This window comes from Petromyzon marinus, chromosome 69 (assembly GCF_048934315.1).
Source record: "Petromyzon marinus isolate PM22_M1 ecotype Great Lakes invasive population chromosome 69, UKy_Petmar_22M1.pri1.0, whole genome shotgun sequence".
Taxonomy (NCBI): domain Eukaryota; kingdom Metazoa; phylum Chordata; class Hyperoartia; order Petromyzontiformes; family Petromyzontidae; genus Petromyzon; species Petromyzon marinus.
Window position 1 is genome coordinate 1891542 of NC_133735.1, and position 17332 is coordinate 1908873.

Below are 17332 nucleotides of genomic sequence, written 5' to 3' on the forward strand. Positions count from 1 at the left end.
AGCCCCCGTTTAGCCCCTGTGGTGGACACATATGCCATGAGGGGAGGAGCCAATCAAAATTGGATCTCCCCCCACAGCACTGTCCACGACAGAGTTGCCTGTCCGGCACCGCGAGGAGGTAGGGGGTTGTTTTGCCGGACACACACAGTCACTCTCACACACACACACTCACTCTCTCACATACAACAACCGCCATTCGCCACTAAGTGGCGGTGACGTCACCACGACGCTTGTGCCAGGCTATGTGCACCCTGAGGCCACGTGAAGTGTCGAACGCCCGCTGGCAGGAGGTCACGGGGCAGACCCAGGTGCCACGGGTCGACTGACTGAGATGACTGGCTGATGCACCACCTGTGCCCCCTACTGTGCCAACCTGCTGTGCTTTAGCCACCCGGCGCTCCGCTCGCTGTTGTGAGCATCGCTCCTCCGCCCTCTGTTGTTGTTGGAGGGCGACTGCCTCCAACTGCCCAGTAGCATCCTTCACGAGCCCCCTCCACAGAGGCCGATCTTGACACCGCTGGTACCAGTCATCGGCAAGTCCACTCAGCTCCACGTCCTCCTGTACCACATCACTCCATCTCTTCTCTAGCCCGTGCCGCGCCCGCTTAGCCCCCTCAATCCGGCCAAACAAAAGCTGTTTCGGCATGCGGTGGCTGGGCATGCGGGCTACATGACCCAGCCATCGCAGCCTTGCCTGCCGGAGGAGCTCACCGATGGGACCCTGCCCAGATCTTTCAAGGATTTGTGAGCTCCTCACACAATCCAGTCTGGTTAAACCCAGGATGGATCGTAGGCAGGCCAGCCTAAATGTTTCTAACCGGCGAAGATGTTCCATTAGGGGGGTCCACGTTTCTCTCACATACACTCACTCTCACACACACACACTCTCACTCTCACGTACACGCATGCCTGTACGGATCTCCGCGGACCCCCATGGATATCTCCACCAATCTCTCTACGGCGGATGACCTCCACGGGTCGTCGTCCCTCGCCCCCCTCCCCCCTCCCCCCTTCCCCCCGCCAGCGCCACGGGCCTGGGCCTGGTGCTGTGCAGCGGTGCCCTGGGCCGCCTCATGGTGCCCGTCATGGACCTGCACGACAACCGCGGCTCCTTCCTCTTCCACGTGGTGCTCGCCTCGCTCGCCGTGCTCGCCGTGCTCGCCATCATGCTGCTGCCCGAGAGCAAGCGCAAGCGCCTGCCCGACGACCTGCGCCAGGGCGACCGCTACCGCCGCCCGCCGCTCTTCACCGCCACCAGCTTCACCTTCGCCGGCGGCGACCGCGGGCGCGGCGGCGGCGACGACGGCGGACGCGATGGCGGCCGCGACGACCGCGACGGCGGGCGGCGGCGCCTGGGGGACGTGCCGCTGCTGGCGGGCGCCGCCGGCGGCGGCGGCGGCGGCGGCTTCGCGTTCCTCCCGGCGGACGACGACGACGATGACGCCGGCGCGGACGCCGACGCCGTCGCCGGTGCGGACGCCGACGACGGCGTCGGCCCAGCGGGGATGCGGGGCGGAGATCGTCGGCTGGCACTGGAGGGCCACGTGGTGGAAGCGGCGCTGCTGCCCCCGCCGCCGGCGCCGCCCGGTCGGAGCCACGTCCCCGAGACCGGCGCCGGCCGCGGCGCCAGCGGCGGGCGGCGCCGGCGCGGGGAGTCGGAGGGGCGGGGGGACGAGGGGCGGGGGGAGGAGGAGGAGTGCGGCAGGGGGAGGGCGCGGAGCTCGGAAGCGTGAAGACGGTGCTTGGCACGGACTCACGGCTGGTGCTCACACAGCCACACACATCTCACACACACACACACATCCCACACACACTCACACACACACACACATCCCACACACATCCCACACACACACACATCCCACACACATCCCACACACACATATCCCACACTCACACATCCCACACCCACACACACCCACACACACACCCCTCCACCCCCCCACCCCCCATCTCTCTCTCCCCCACGGCGTTGCCACCTGTCCCGGTTTTCCCCAGGACCCAGGTGCTTTCCTGAGTGAGGGGGGGAAGGGGCTGCAGTCTACCCCGGTGGGGGGTGGGAAGGGATGGGGGTGGTGGTGGATGGCACCACCACAAAACTTTTTGTTGTTGTTTCCCACTCCCACATTCAAGGCCGAGCCGGCGCACGGTAACGACGGCACGTTGACACCGGCACCGTGACACCGGCACCGTGACACCGGCACAGGGTCAAGCAGGGCCCAGGCGCTGTGCTCACGACGCGTTCACCGGCACGGCACACCTCAAAATAGCTCCTGTGGTGGGGAAATCAAAAAACCCAGGCACGGAGCTCCTGCCGGCCGGGCCTTGCCTGGCCCGGCCTGGCCTGGCCCGGCCTGGGCTGGCCGGGCCTGGGCTGGCCTTGCCTTGCCCGGCCTGGCCTTGCCTGGCCTGGCCCGGCCTGGCCTGGCCCGGCCTAGCCCGGCCTGACCTGGCCCGGCCCGGCCTGGCCCGGCCTGGGCTGGCCGGGCCTGGGCTGGCCTTGCCTTGCCCGGCCTGGCCTTGCCTGGCCTGGCCCGGCCTGGCCTGGCCCGGCTTGGTCTGGCTTGGTTGTGGCGGTGGAAAAAATTAAGTTCTTGTTGGTTTGCCGTCTTGGCCGCTTAGCGCCAAAACCTTCCGCTGCTGCTGCTGCTGCTGTGATGGCGAGCGCCGGATTGGACCGTTGGCACCGGCGGTCGTGGGTTGTTGTGGTGATTGCGGTTGTTGGTTGTTGTGGTTGTTGTTGTTGTTGTGGGGAGCGGCGGTAGTGGAGCGGTTAGCGCCGCACTACGGACCTGGCCTCCCGAGTTCGATTCCCGCTCACGGCCAACACCGGTGACGTTTCTCTGCACCGGTCCTGAGCCTCCCCTACCCTACAGGCTCTCCAGGGGAACTTTATTTTGTTGTTTTTGTTGTTGTTATGGTCGTGGTTTCCCTGTGCCCTGTTGCGTGACGCACACAGAGCCCTCGCTCGGATGCTCACCCATCACTCACCCAATCCTCACCCATTACATACTCACCCATCGCTCACCCATCACTCACCCAATCCTCACCCATTACATACTCACCCATCACTCACCCATCACTCACCCATCACTCACCCATCGCTCACCCATCACTCACCCATTACGTACTCACCCATCGCTCACCCATCACTCATCCATCGCTCACCCATCGCTCACCCATCACTCACCCATCACTCACCCATCGCTCACCCATTCCTCACCCATCGCTCACCCATTCCTCACCCATTACATACTCACCCATCGCTCACCCATTCCTCACCCATTACATACTCACCCATCGCTCGCCCATTACTCACCCATCGCTCACCCATCACTTACCCATTACATACTCACCCATCGCTCACCCAATCCCCACCCATTACGTACCCACTACATCGCTCGCCCATTACTCAACCACAGAGCCATCTCTAGGGTGCACGACTCATCGGGGCGACTGCCCCAGGCCCTGCGCTCTGGGGGGCCTAAGCGCGAATGTGTTGTGGGGGGCCCCTCAACACCCCCCCCCCTTCCTAATGGACGGCCCTAGTTTACGCACAGCAGCTGTTACTACCGGCGGCTGCTGCTGCTATGATGACGATGATACTGCTATGATGATGATGATACTGCTATTATGATGATGATACTGCTGTTATGATGATACTGCTGTTATGATGATGATACTGCTGTTATGATATTGCTGCTGTTGTGATGCGGTTATAATGATGATCGTACTGCTGTTATGATGCTGCTGTTATAATGCTGACGCTGTTATGATGATGATACTGCTGTTATGATACTACTGCTGTTATAATGCTGATGATGATGTGTTCATGGCACTGACGATACCACTGCTTGCATCAGCACGTGTCTATTAACTACTGTATTGTAACCACTACAACCACCATCACTACAACCACCACCAACTATTGTATTGTAACCACTACAACCACCACCACTACAACCACCACCTCAACCATCACCACTACAACCACCACCACTACAACCACCACAACCACCACCACCACAACCACCACCACCACTACAACCACCACCACAACCACCACTACAACCACCGCCACTACAACCACCACCACTACCACCACCACCACAACCACCACTACAACCACCACCACAACCACTGTATTGTAACCACCACAACCACCACTACAACCACCACCAACTACTGTATTGTAACCACTACAACCACCACCACTACAACCACCACCACAACCACCACTACAACCACCACTACAACCACCACCACAACCACTGTATTGTAACCACTACAACCACCACCACTACAACCACCACCACAACCACCACTACAACCACCACCACCACAACCACCACCAACTACTTTATTGTAACCACTACAACCACCACCACTACAACCATCACCAACTACTGTATTGTAACCACTACAACCACCACCACAACCACCACCACTACAACCACCACCAACTACTGTATTGTAACCACTACAACCATCACCACTACAACCACCACCACTACAACCACCACCCCTACAACCACCACCAACTACTGTATTGTAACCACTACAACCACCACCACTACAACCACCACCAACTACTGTATTGTAACCACTACAACCACCACCAACTACTGTATTGTAACCACTACAACCACCACCAACTACTGTATTGTAACCACTACAACCACCACCACTACAACCATCACCACGACAACCACCTCAATAGCCATCATCACTATAGCCACCACTATAACCACTACAACCACCACCATTGTAGTCACCGCCACTACAACCACCACCACCACCACTACAACCACCACCACTACAACCACCACCACAACCACCACCACCACTACAACCACCACCACAACCACCACCACCACTACAACCACCACCACAGCCACCACCACTACAACCACCACTACAACCACCACCACCACAACCACCACCACCACTACAACCACCACCACCACAACCACCACCACTACAACCACCACCACTACAACCACCACCACTCCAACCACCACCACTACAACCACCACCACTACAACCACCACCACCACTACAACCACCACCACTACAACCACCACCACCACTACAACAACCACCACCAATACAACCACCACCACTACAACCACCACCATTGTAGTCACCACCACTACAACCACCACCACAACCACCACCACAACCACCACCACCACTACAACCACCACCACTACAACCAAAACCACCACTACAACCACTACAACCACCACCACCACTACAACCACCACCACTACAACCACCACCACTAATACCACCACAACTACAACCAACACCACAACCACCACTACAACCACCACCACCACTACAACCACCACCACCACTACAACCACCACTACAACCATCACCACCACTACAACCACTACCACCACTACCACCACTACAACCACCACTACAACCACCACCACCACTACAACCACCACTACAACCACCACCACCACCACTACTACCACCACTACCACCACTACAACCACCACCACTACAACCACCACTACAACCACCACTACAACCACCACCACTACAACCACTACACCCACCACTACATCCACCACTACAACCACCACCACCACTACACCCACCACTACAACCACCACCACTACACCCACCACTACAACCACCACTTCAACCACCACTACAACAACCACCACTCAACCATTGCTGCTGCTGACACAGCCGCGATCAATGCAGACGACTGTTGCCACAGAGGGCCCAGCTAGCCCCGCCCTTGACCTCCTAGCCCCGCCCTTAATCTGCTAGCCCCGCCCTTCACTTCCTAGCCCCGCCCTTCACCTCCTAGCCCCGCCCTTCACCTCCTAGCCCTGCCCTTCACCTCCTAGCCCCGCCCTTCACCTCCTAGCCCCGCCCTTCACCTCCTAGCCCCGCCCTTCACCTCCTAGCCCTGCCCTTCACCTCCTAGCCCTGCCCTTCGCCTCCTAGCCCCGCCCTTCGCCTCCTAGCCCCGCCCTTCATCTCCTAGCCCCGCCCTTCACCTTCTAGTCCCGCCCTTCACCTCCTAGCCCCGCCCTTCACCTCCTAGCCCGCCCTTCACCTCCTAGCCCCGCCCTTCACCTCCTAGCCCCGCCCTTAATCTCCTAGCCCCGCCCTTCACTGTGGGTGTAGAGTGAGGGGCCCACCCCTCGGCCTGAACTGCTGTGCTGCTCGTGCCTGGTGAATGACTGAATGAGTTGTCTGGTGAATGATTGAATGAGTTGTCTGGTGAATGAATGAATGAGTTGTCTGGTGAATGAATGAATGAGTTGTCTGGTGAATGAATGAATGAGTTGTCTGGTGAATGATTGAATGAGTTGTCTGGTGAATGATTGAATGAGTTGTCTGGTGAATGAATGAGTTGTCTGGTGAATGAATGAATGAGTTGTCTGGTGAATGATTGAATGAGTTGTCTGGTGAATGATTGAATGAGTTGTCTGGTGAATGGATGAATGAGTTGTCTGGTGAATGAATGAGTTGTCTGGTGAATGATTGAATGAGTTGTCTGGTGAATGATTGAATGAGTTGTCTGGTGAATGAATGAGTTGTCTGGTGAATGATTGAATGAGTTGTCTGGTGAATGAATGAATGAGTTGTCTCGTGAATGAATGAGTTGTCTGGTGAATGAATGAGTTGTCTAGTGAATGAATGAGTTGTCTGGTGAATGAATGAATGAGTTGTCTGGTGAATGATTGAATGAGTTGTCTGGTGAATGATTGAATGAGTTGTCTGGTGAATGAATGAATGAGTTGTCTGGTGAATGAATGAATGAGTTGTCTGGTGAATGAATGAATGAGTTGTCTGGTGAATGACTGAATGAGTTGTCGAATGAATGAATGAGTTGTCTGGTGAATGAATGAAAGGTCGGGTGAATTGAGGAATGAATGGTCAGGTGAAGGAATTGATGGTTAGTTGAATGGGTAAGTGAATGGTCGGGTGAAGGAATGAGTGAATGGTCAGGTGAGCGATCGGGTGAAGGAATGAGTGAATGGTCAGGTGAGCGATCGGGTGAAGGAATGAGTGAATGGTCAGGTGAGTGATCGGGTGAAGGAATGAGTGAATGGTCAGGTGAATGAATAAATGTGGTGTTGGGGGGTGGGGGAGTATGGGGGTAGTTTATCACCTGCTGTGCCGAATGACGATCTCTGTGCGCGCGTGCGTGCATGCGCGTGTGTGGGGAGCGGTGGTGCAGCGGTTAGCGCTACGCTGCGCTATGAACCTGGCGACCCGGGTTCGATTCCCGCTCACGGCCAACACCACCAGTGACGATTATCTGAACCGGTCCTGGGCCTCCCCTAGGTCGACTCGGCCTCAAATTAGTAACCTGGTGCGGTGCGTGGTAAACATCGCCACTGGGGGAGACAAAGGCGGTCGGGCGTGGTGCTGGCCACCCACCCACCCCCTCGTGAACCGTTACCGGCCTTCACAGGTGCTGCTCGCTAACAGCACTTGCCCCTACAGTCTGTTGAGGCTATATGGGGGATCTTTGCGTGTGTGTGTGCGTGTGTGACGAGAGGGGGTTTGAGAAATTTAATTAAATAGACTTTGTAATAAATGTTTTCTCCTACAACATCAGAGTGCAGCGCCGCATTAAATAACGCGCTACAATGACAACAGTTTAAAGCGATTTTAAGCATGTTTTATTTTGGGGGGGAGGGGTAGAGCTTTGTGACGTCATATTTGAGGGGGTGGGGTCCAAAATCGCGTGACGTCATTTATGGACAGCCCCATAGGCGCTCGCTAACAGCACTTGCCCCAACGGTCCGGGGGAGAGGGCGTATCTTTGTGGTACCAGCGGTGTCAAGATCGGCCTCTGTGGAGGAGGCTCGTGAAGGACGCTACTGGGCAGTTGGAGGCAGTCGCCCTCCAACAACAACGGAGGGCGGAGGAGCGACGCTCACAACAACTAGCGAAGCGCCGGGTGGCTAAAGCGCAGCAGGTTGGCGTAGTAGGGGGCACAGGAGGTGCATCAGCCAGTCATCTCAGTCAGTCGACCCGTGGCACCTGGGTCTGCCCCGTGACCTCCTCCTGCCCGCGGGCGTTCGACACTCCACGTGGTGGCCTCAATGTGCACATGTCCTGGCACAAGCGTCGTGGTGACGTCACCGCCACTTAGTGACGAATGGCGGTTGTGGTTGTTGTTATTGTTGTGTCTTTAAGTCTTTCACAGCCTCCGAAGTCTCCTAAAGGCGATGTGGTGTCAACGTTTGTGTGTCTGTGTGGGATTTGTGTTGTTGGCGTTTCGAGGTTGGTTATTATGCCTTTCAAAAAGGCCGCCCAGCGAGCTGAAGCCATATCGGAGGACGGGGACGTGGTCTAACCGTGCGGTTTTTTGTTAATTTTTTTGTTTTTTTGGAATAAACCAACGCTTTACGGTTTTCAGACTAATCTCCATCTGTTCCACACTCGCTCCCTTCTACACCCGTGGGTGGACTAATCTCCATCTGTTCCATCTCGCTCCCTTCGACACCCGTGTGTGGACTAATCTCCATCTGTTCCATCTCACCCTCTTCTACACCGTGGGTGGACTAATCTCCATCTGTTTCATCTCGCTCCCTTCTACACCGTGTGTGGACTAATCTCCATCTGTTCCACACTGGCTCCCTTCTACACCCGTGTGTGGACTAATCTCCATCTGTTCCATCTCACTCCCTTCGACACCCGTGTGTGGACTAATCCCCATCTGTTCCATCTCGCTCCCTTCTACCTCGTGGGTGGACTGATTTCCATCTGTTCCATCTCGCTCCCTTCTACACCCGTGGGTGGACTAACCTCCATCTGTTCCATCTCACTCTCTTCTACTCGTGTGTGGACTAATCTCCATCTGTTCCATCTCACTCCCTTCTACACAGTGGGTGGACTAATCTCCATCTGTTCCACACTCGCTCCCTTCTACCCGTGGGTGGACTAATCTCCATCTGTTCCATCTCACTCTCTTCTACACCGTGGGTGGAATAATCTCCATCTGTTCCATCTCACTCCCTTCTACAAAGTGTGTGGACTAATCTCCATCTGTTCCATCTCACTCCCTTGGACACCCGTGTGTGGACTAATCTCCATCTGTTCCATCTCACTCTCTTTTACAAAGTGTGTGGAATAATCTCCATCTGTTCCATCTCGCTCCCTTCGACACCCGTGTGTGGACTAATCTCCATCTGTTCCATTCTACTCCCTTCTACACCCGTGTGTGGACTAATCTCCATCTGTTCCATCTCACTCTCTTGTACACCATGGGTGGACTAATCTCCATCTGTTCCATCTCGCTCTGTTCTACACGGTGGATGGAACTAATCTCCATCTGTTCCATCTCGCTCCCTTCTACACCCGTGTGTGGACTAATCTCCATCTGTTCCATCTCACTCCCTTCTACACAGTGGGTGGACTAATCTCCATCTGTTCCACACTCGCTCCCTTCTCCACCCGTGTGTGGACTAATCTCCATCTGTTCCATCTCACTCCCTTCTACACAGTGGGTGGACTAATCTCCATCTGTTCCACACTCGCTCCCTTCTCCACCCGTGTGTGGACTAATCTCCATCTGTTCCATCTCGCTCCCTTCGACACCCGTGTGTGGACTAATCTCCATCTGTTCCATCTCGCTCCCTTCGACACCGTGTGTGGAATAATCTCCATCTGTTCCATCTCGCTCCGTTCTACACCTGTGTGTGGACTAATCGCCATCTGTTCCATCTCGCTCCGTTCTACACCCGTGTGTGGACTAATCTCCATCTGTTCCATCCTACTCCCTTCTACACCCGTGTGTGGACTAATCTCCATCTGCTCCATCTCACTCCCTTCTACCTCGTGGGTGGACTAACCCCCATCTGTTCCATCTCACTCCCTTCTACCCGTGGGTGGACTAACCCCCATCTGTTCCATCTCACTCTCTTCTACACCGTGTGTGGACTAATCTCCATCTGTTCCATCTCACTCCCTTCTACACAGTGAGTGGACTAATCTCCATCTGTTCCATCTCACTCCCTTCTACACCGTGGGTGGACTAATCTCCATCTGTTCCATCTCACTCCCTTCTACCTCGTGGGTGGGTCTCGAGCAGGAGCCGTATTCCCCCGGCTCTGTCCAGGAGGTGGCGGTACAGTCTCTTCCTGAGATACGAATTGTGTCCGACTTAGGACCTTCCGCACTTACGAACCAACCAACTCTGCGACGTTATTCAAAGTCAGATTCTGAATAATTATTTTTATACTGGAGGGAATCCGATAAGCTATAAAGCTCACGTTCACAGATGTCCAGTAGGTGGGCAATACAAAAATACGACGAGAGTGAAAAGCAAATGAAATGTGAACACATCACTTTAAATATTTACGTGTGCCAAAAATAAAAGTTTTTATCTTACCAGGTATTGGCTGGTAAGTCACGAATGATCATCAATTCAAAGTCACGAATTAATAGGGGGCCGTCCATAAATGACGTCACGCACCTGGGGGGGGGGCCCATTTGTCACGATGTGTGACGATGACGAGGGGGGGGAGGGGTTGAGAAATATGACGTCACATTAAAATGCGCAACTTTAAATAAATATAAACAACACGTACTACTTGATTAATGAGATTTTTTAATAAATGTTTTCTCCTACATCATCAGAGTGCAGCGCCACATTAAATACGCAACTACAATGACAATAGTTTAAAGCGATTTGAAGCATGTTTTAATTTTCAAAATGGAAATATGGTTTTGAGGGGGAGGGGGCAGAGCTTTGTGACGTCATCTTTGAGGGGGGGACTGACTTTTTGTGACGCAGTGTGACGAGAGGGGGGTCAAAAATCGTCAAAAATCGCGTGACGTCATTTATGGACGGCCCCTTATGTAATCGTAATTCAAAGTCACGAATAACGTCATCGTAATTCAAAGTCACGAATGACGTCATCGTAATTCAAAGTCACGAATGATGTCATCGCATTTTAAAGTAGCGAATGATGTCATCTGTGGGCGTTCCACGTCGACAGTACGGCCGAGAACGGAGTCTCCTAGTCTCCCAATCATTCACCCTGCTGCAACTCGTGACAGGCGCGTGTCATCACTGTTTCAGAAATCTTCACTGCTTCAGAACCCAGGAGTCTTGAGGCTGCTGCTGCTGCTGCTGCATCAGAACCCAGGAGTCTTGAGGCTGCTGCTGCTGCTGCTGCATCAGAGTCCAGGAGTCTTGAGGCTGCTGCTTCTGCTGCATCAGAGTCCAGGAGTCTTGAGGCTGCTGCTGCTGCATCAGAGTCCAGGAGTCTTGAGGCTGCTGCTTCTGCTGCATCAGAGTCCAGGAGTCTTGAGGCTGCTGCTGCTGCTGCATCAGAGTCCAGGAGTCTTGAGGCTGCTGCTGCTGCTGCATCAGAACCCAGGAGTCTTGAGGCTGCTGCTGCTGCATCAGAGTCCAGGGGTCTTGAGGCTGCTGCTGCTGCTACTGCATCAGAGTCCAGGAGTCTTGAGGCTGCTGCTGCTGCATCAGAGTTCAGGAGTCTTGAGGCTGCTGCTGCTGCTGCATCAGAACCCAGGAGTCTTGAGGCTGCTGCTGCTGCTGCATCAGAGTCCAGGGGTCTTGAGGCTGCTGCTGCTGCTACTGCATCAGAGTCCAGGAGTCTTGAGGCTGCAAGCTGCTGCTGGTGCTGCATCAGAGTCCAGGAGTCTTGAGGCTGCTGCTGCTGCATCAGAACCCAGGAGTCTTGAGGCTGCTGCTTCTGCTGCATCAGAGTCCAGGAGTCTTGAGGCTGCTGCTGCTGCTGCATCAGAGTCCAGGAGTCTTGAGGCTGCTGCATCAGAGTCCAGGAGTCTTGAGGCTGCTGCTGCTGCTGCATCAGAGTCCAGGAGTCTTGAGGCTGCTGCTTCTGCTGCATCAGAGTCCAGGAGTCTTGAGGCTGCTGCTGCTGCTACTGCATCAGAGTCCAGGAGTCTTGAGGCTGCAAGCTGCTGCTGGTGCTGCATCAGAGTCCAGGAGTCTTGAGGCTGCTGCTGCTGCTGCATCAGAGTCCAGGAGTCTTGAGGCTGCTGCTTCTGCTGCATCAGAGTCCAGGAGTCTTGAGGCTGCTGCTACTGCATCTGAGTCCAGGAGTCTTGAGGCTGCAAGCTGCTGCTGGTGCTGCATCAGAGTCCAGGAGTCTTGAGGCTGCTGCTGCTGCATCAGAACCCAGGAGTCTTGAGGCTGCTGCTGCTGCATCAGAGTCCAGGAGTCTTGAGGCTGCTGCATCAGAGTCCAGGAGTCTTGAGGCTGCTGCTGCTGCTGCATCAGAGTCCAGGAGTCTTGAGGCTGCTGCTGCTGCTGCATCAGAGTCCAGGAGTCTTGAGGCTGCTGCTTCTGCTGCATCAGAGTCCAGGAGTCTTGAGGCTGCTGCTGCATCAGAGTCCAGGAGTCTTGAGGCTGCAAGCTGCTGCTGCTGCATCAGAGTCCAGGAGTCTTGAGGCTGCTGCTGCATCAGAGTCCAGGAGTCTTGAGGCTGCAAGTTGCTGCTGCTGCATCAGAGTCCAGGAGTCTTGAGGCTGCTGCTGCTGCATCAGAGTCCAGGAGTCTTGAGGCTGCTGCTGCTGCATCAGAGTCCAGGAGTCTTGAGGCTGCTGCTTCTGCTGCATCAGAGTCCAGGAGTCTTGAGGCTGCTGCTACTGCATCTGAGTCCAGGAGTCTTGAGGCTGCAAGCTGCTGCTGGTGCTGCATCAGAGTCCAGGAGTCTTGAGGCTGCTGCTGCTGCATCAGAACCCAGGAGTCTTGAGGCTGCTGCTGCTGCATCAGAGTCCAGGAGTCTTGAGGCTGCTGCATCAGAGTCCAGGAGTCTTGAGGCTGCTGCTGCTGCTGCATCAGAGTCCAGGAGTCTTGAGGCTGCTGCTGCTGCATCAGAGTCCAGGAGTCTTGAGGCTGCTGCTTCTGCTGCATCAGAGTCCAGGAGTCTTGAGGCTGCTGCTGCATCAGAGTCCAGGAGTCTTGAGGCTGCAAGCTGCTGCTGCTGCATCAGAGTCCAGGAGTCTTGAGGCTGCTGCTGCATCAGAGTCCAGGAGTCTTGAGGCTGCAAGTTGCTGCTGCTGCATCAGAGTCCAGGAGTCTTGAGGCTGCTGCTGCTGCATCAGAGTCCAGGAGTCTTGAGGCTGCTGCTGCTGCATCAGAGTTCAGGAGTCTTGAGGCTGCTGCTGCTGCATCAGAGTCCAGGAGTCTTGAGGCTGCTGCTGCTGCTGCTGCATCAGAGTCCAGGAGTTTGAGTCTGCGAGTTGCTGCACGTGTTCCAGAAGAGTTTCCAGAGCCAAAGGCCAGGACGTGCGGTTGGGTGACTGTTTCGGAGGAGTCGCCAGCTCGGTTGACTGTGTAGTTTTATTTCGTATCAAAACCTTCAATGTGTCCCAAGTCTGTGGGTTGATGAGAGAGGTTCCTGATGGACTCAACGGCCCCAACCCTCGCAAAGACACGCAGATGACAATCGCAGCCATCCCCCGTGTCGCCCGTAACAGACTGTTGGGGCAAGTGCTGTTAGCGAGCAGCACCTATGAAGGCCGGTAACGGTACACGAGGGGGTGGGTGGCCAGCAACCACGCCTATCCGCCTTTGTCTCCCCAGTGGCGATGTCTACCACACACCGGACCAGGTACTCATTTGAGGCTGAGTCGACTTAAGGGAGGACCAGGACCGGTTCAGATAATCCTCACTGGTGCTGGCCGTGAGCGGGAATCGAACTCGGGTTGGCCAAGTTAGGAGCGCAGTGCGCTAACCGCTACACTACCGCTCCCCGCACTCCCACACACATTCGCTCCCATTCTCTTACGCACTCTCACACGCAACAACCGCTAGTAGCCACTAAGTGGCGGTGACGTCACCACGTCGCTTGTGCCAGGATATGTCCACGTTGAGGCCACGTGAAGTGTCGAACGCCCGCTGGCAGGAGGTCACAGGACAGACCCAGGTGCCACGGGTCGACTGACTGAGATGACCGGTCAATGCACCACCTGTGCCTCCTACTGTGCCAACTTGCTGTGCTTTAGCCACCCGGCGCTCCCCTCGTTGTTGTGAGCGTCGATCCTCTGCTCTGCGTTGTTGGAGGGTGACTGCCTCCAACTGCCCAGGAGCATCCTTCACGAAGCTCCTCCACAGAGGCCGATCTTGACACCGCTGGTACCAGTCATCGGCAAGTCCACTCAGCTCCACGTCCTCCTGTACCACATCACTCCATCTCTTATCTAGCCCGTGCCGCGCCCGTTTAGCCCCCTCGATCCGGCCGAACAAAAGCTGTTTCGGCATGCGGTGGCTGGGCATGCGGGCTACATGACCCAGCCAACGCAGCCTTGCCTGCCGGAGGAGCCGGCAGGCAAGGCTGCCCAGATCTTTCAAGGATTTGTGAGCTCCTCACACAATCCAGCCTGGTTAAACCCAGGATGGATCGTAGGCAGGCCAGCCTAAATGTTTCTAACCGGTAAAGATGTTCCATTAGGGGCGTCCACGTTTCGCAAGCGTAGAGAAGGGAGGGAATGACCGTGGCCGAGAAGACCTGAAGCTTCGTGCGGAGCGACAGACCAGGTAGCTTCCACACAGCGTTACGCAACCGATGAAAAGATATTGCCGTAAGAATAGGTTTACCCTTTTAACTGGCACAAAAACTGACACCGTTATTCAAGGCATCATGTTTGCAATAACCACAACACAAGCAGTCAAAATGCAAACAAAAAAGACAACTCTGATAATAATATGCACTGTCCTTGAATTTGATTGGTCCACACCCGAGACAGCTTTTCTTAGAGCCTAGTCTCCATTGGTGTTGGACCAGAAGACGCCAAAAGGCGTACAACTCAAAAACAGCGCACTATCAGAGTATTGAGGGCTCGGGGTGAGCATTAACATTATGAGACCTTTGCCAGAAACAAGATATAAGAATAGGTTTTACCCTTTTAACTGGCACAAAAACTGACACCTTTATTCAAGGCATCATGTTTGCAATAACCACAACACAAGCAGTCAAAATGCAAAAGATATTGCCGCTCGACTGATTCGGAGCGAGACCTCTGCTGTTAAACCGGAGCCGGTCATGAGCGCATTTCCCAGGTATGGGAAACTCTCCACTCTCTCCACAACTGCCCCATCACCGATTGGGAGTTGTGGGGGTGGAGTGTCCGATGGTACAAAATACCCAGGCAGGTGCTTAGTTTTGGTGGGGCTGATGGTAAGGCCCCATCTTTTAGTGGCACGCTTCAGTCTCAGCAGCAGCGTCTCCAAATCCTCCTCTGAATGAGCAGCAATAACCAAATCATCGGCATACATAACGTGGTTGAGCAATAGGGAGCCATCCCTTGACCGCACCCGGGCATCGATCAGCCTCCCATTGTATCTGTACCATATGGAGATTCCCCCGGTATAGCTATTGAAGGCTTCATGAACTACGTGGTCGAAATATATGTTAAATAATGTTGGAGCCAGAGGACATCCCTATCACACCCCAAGGTAAACAGGGAATGGCTCAGACTCCCTGCCACATAGTTTTACCCGGGCCCGCTCACCATCATGAAGGTCCTTAATGATCGTGAGCAGCGAGTCAGGGACTCCAAAAGCACGAAGAACAACCCAGAGCCCAGGCCTACTGATGGTATCATAGGCCTTGACCAGGTCAATAAAGCAAAGATGGAGGTCTTGTCGGAATTCCTTTCCGGTCTAAGACTCTGGATCACCCTCAGTACTTCCTCAACAGATGGCACCTCAGCGAGCCACTCACAGGGGGTGACTTCTTCCAATATTTGAGGCACCGCAGCCTCAGCAGGGTCATCCTCACTTTGTGCCACGATGTTTTCCATGTGGAGAGATTTCCCCTCCCCCAGGACTTCACTGAAATGCTCAGCAAATCTGCAAACCTGTTCCTGGGGGTCGGAGATTGGATCACCGTTTTTTCCCTCAAATGATGGTAATAGGTGTGGCGCTGCAGGTTACTTTTTTGATGGAATTAAATAGGGATTTGTGATAGCGGGCCATTGAGGCAGACTCCATCTCCTCAGCAACTCGCGACCACCACCCATCCTTGCAGCGCCTCACGGTTCTCCGAACCTCCGAGCGAAGGCTGCAGTAAGCCTCCTCATTTTCCTACGTGGGATGCTATAGCCGATGAGAGTGGGCCTGTCGCTTTTTCTCAGCCAGCTTGAATACCTCCTCTGTCAGCCAGGGTCTCTGGGGAGGTCTGGACCGCGTACCCAAAGCAGTCATTGCAGCTGCCTGAGTCACAGTCCTAAACCTCACCCATTTTCCCTCGACATTTGGAGGAGAGGGGGACGATGCCAACCCCAGCCGCAAACGATGATGAAATTCTCGCTTGCAACTTTCATCAGCTAGCTGAGACCAGGCCACTTTAGGTTTGAATGGGGTCCTGGGTGTACACCCACCACCGGAGTGGAAAAATGGCAGGCGCATCTTACACATCACAAGTCGATGGTCAGAGGGCAGATCAGCTCCACGGTAGGTCCTGGTGTCAAGGGACATGAGCTCGCAACCGCTGGTCCGTCACTATGTAGACCAGCAGATGTTCTTGCTTGGACCCGGCATGCATCCACGATGTTGTATGGATATGCCTATGCTGGAACAACGTGTTGGTAATTACAAGCCCATTGGCTGCACAAAAATCTAGCAGCCTCCTCTCACACACACGCTCACACACTCTCACACACACTCTCACACATACTCTCACACACACTCTCTGATCTCGCCCATGCCTTCCGATCACTCCAGACCAGGTGCCAGCATTATGACCAACTCGGACATTCACACTCACACACAACAACCGCCATTCGCCACTAAGTGGCGGTGACGTCACCACGACGCTTGTGCCAGGCCATGTGCACCTTGAGGCCACATGAAGTGTCGAACGCCCGCTGGCAGGAGGTCACGGGGCAGACCCAGGTGCCACGGGTCAACTGACTAAGATGACTGAGATGACTGGCTGATGCACCACCTGTGCCCCCTACTGTGCCAACCTGCTGTGCTTTAGCCACCCGGCGCTCCGCTCGTTGTTGTGAGCGTGGCTCCTCCGCCCTCCGTTGTTGTTGGAGGGCGACTGCCTCCAACTGCCCAGTAGCATCCTTTACGAGCCTCCTCCTCCACAGAGGCCGATCTTGACACCGCTGGTACCAGTCATCGACAAGTCCACTCAGCTCCACGTCCTCCTGTACCACATCACTCCATCTCTTCTCTAGCCCGTGCCACGCCGGTTTAGCCCCCTCGATCCGGCCGAACAAAAGCTGTTTCGGCATGCGGTGGCTGGGCATGCGGGCTACATGACCCAGCCAAAGCAGCCTTGCCTGCCGGAGGAGCTCACCGATGGGACCTTGCCCAGATCTTTCAAGGATTTGTGAG

The 17332-nt window shown here is 55.0% G+C and overlaps 1 protein-coding gene across 1 annotated transcript in view; it reads left to right on the forward strand.

Annotated features, from left to right (window-relative positions):
- Positions 1-1733, forward strand: part of LOC116937559 (solute carrier family 22 member 17-like) — a 55375-nt gene extending 53642 nt beyond the window's left edge. The window contains exon 13 of the mRNA XM_076055096.1: positions 1025-1733. Within this exon, the coding sequence (XP_075911211.1) occupies positions 1025-1733 (709 nt within the window). The remainder of the gene's footprint in view (positions 1-1024) is intronic.
- Positions 1734-17332: the final 15599 nt, after the last annotated feature.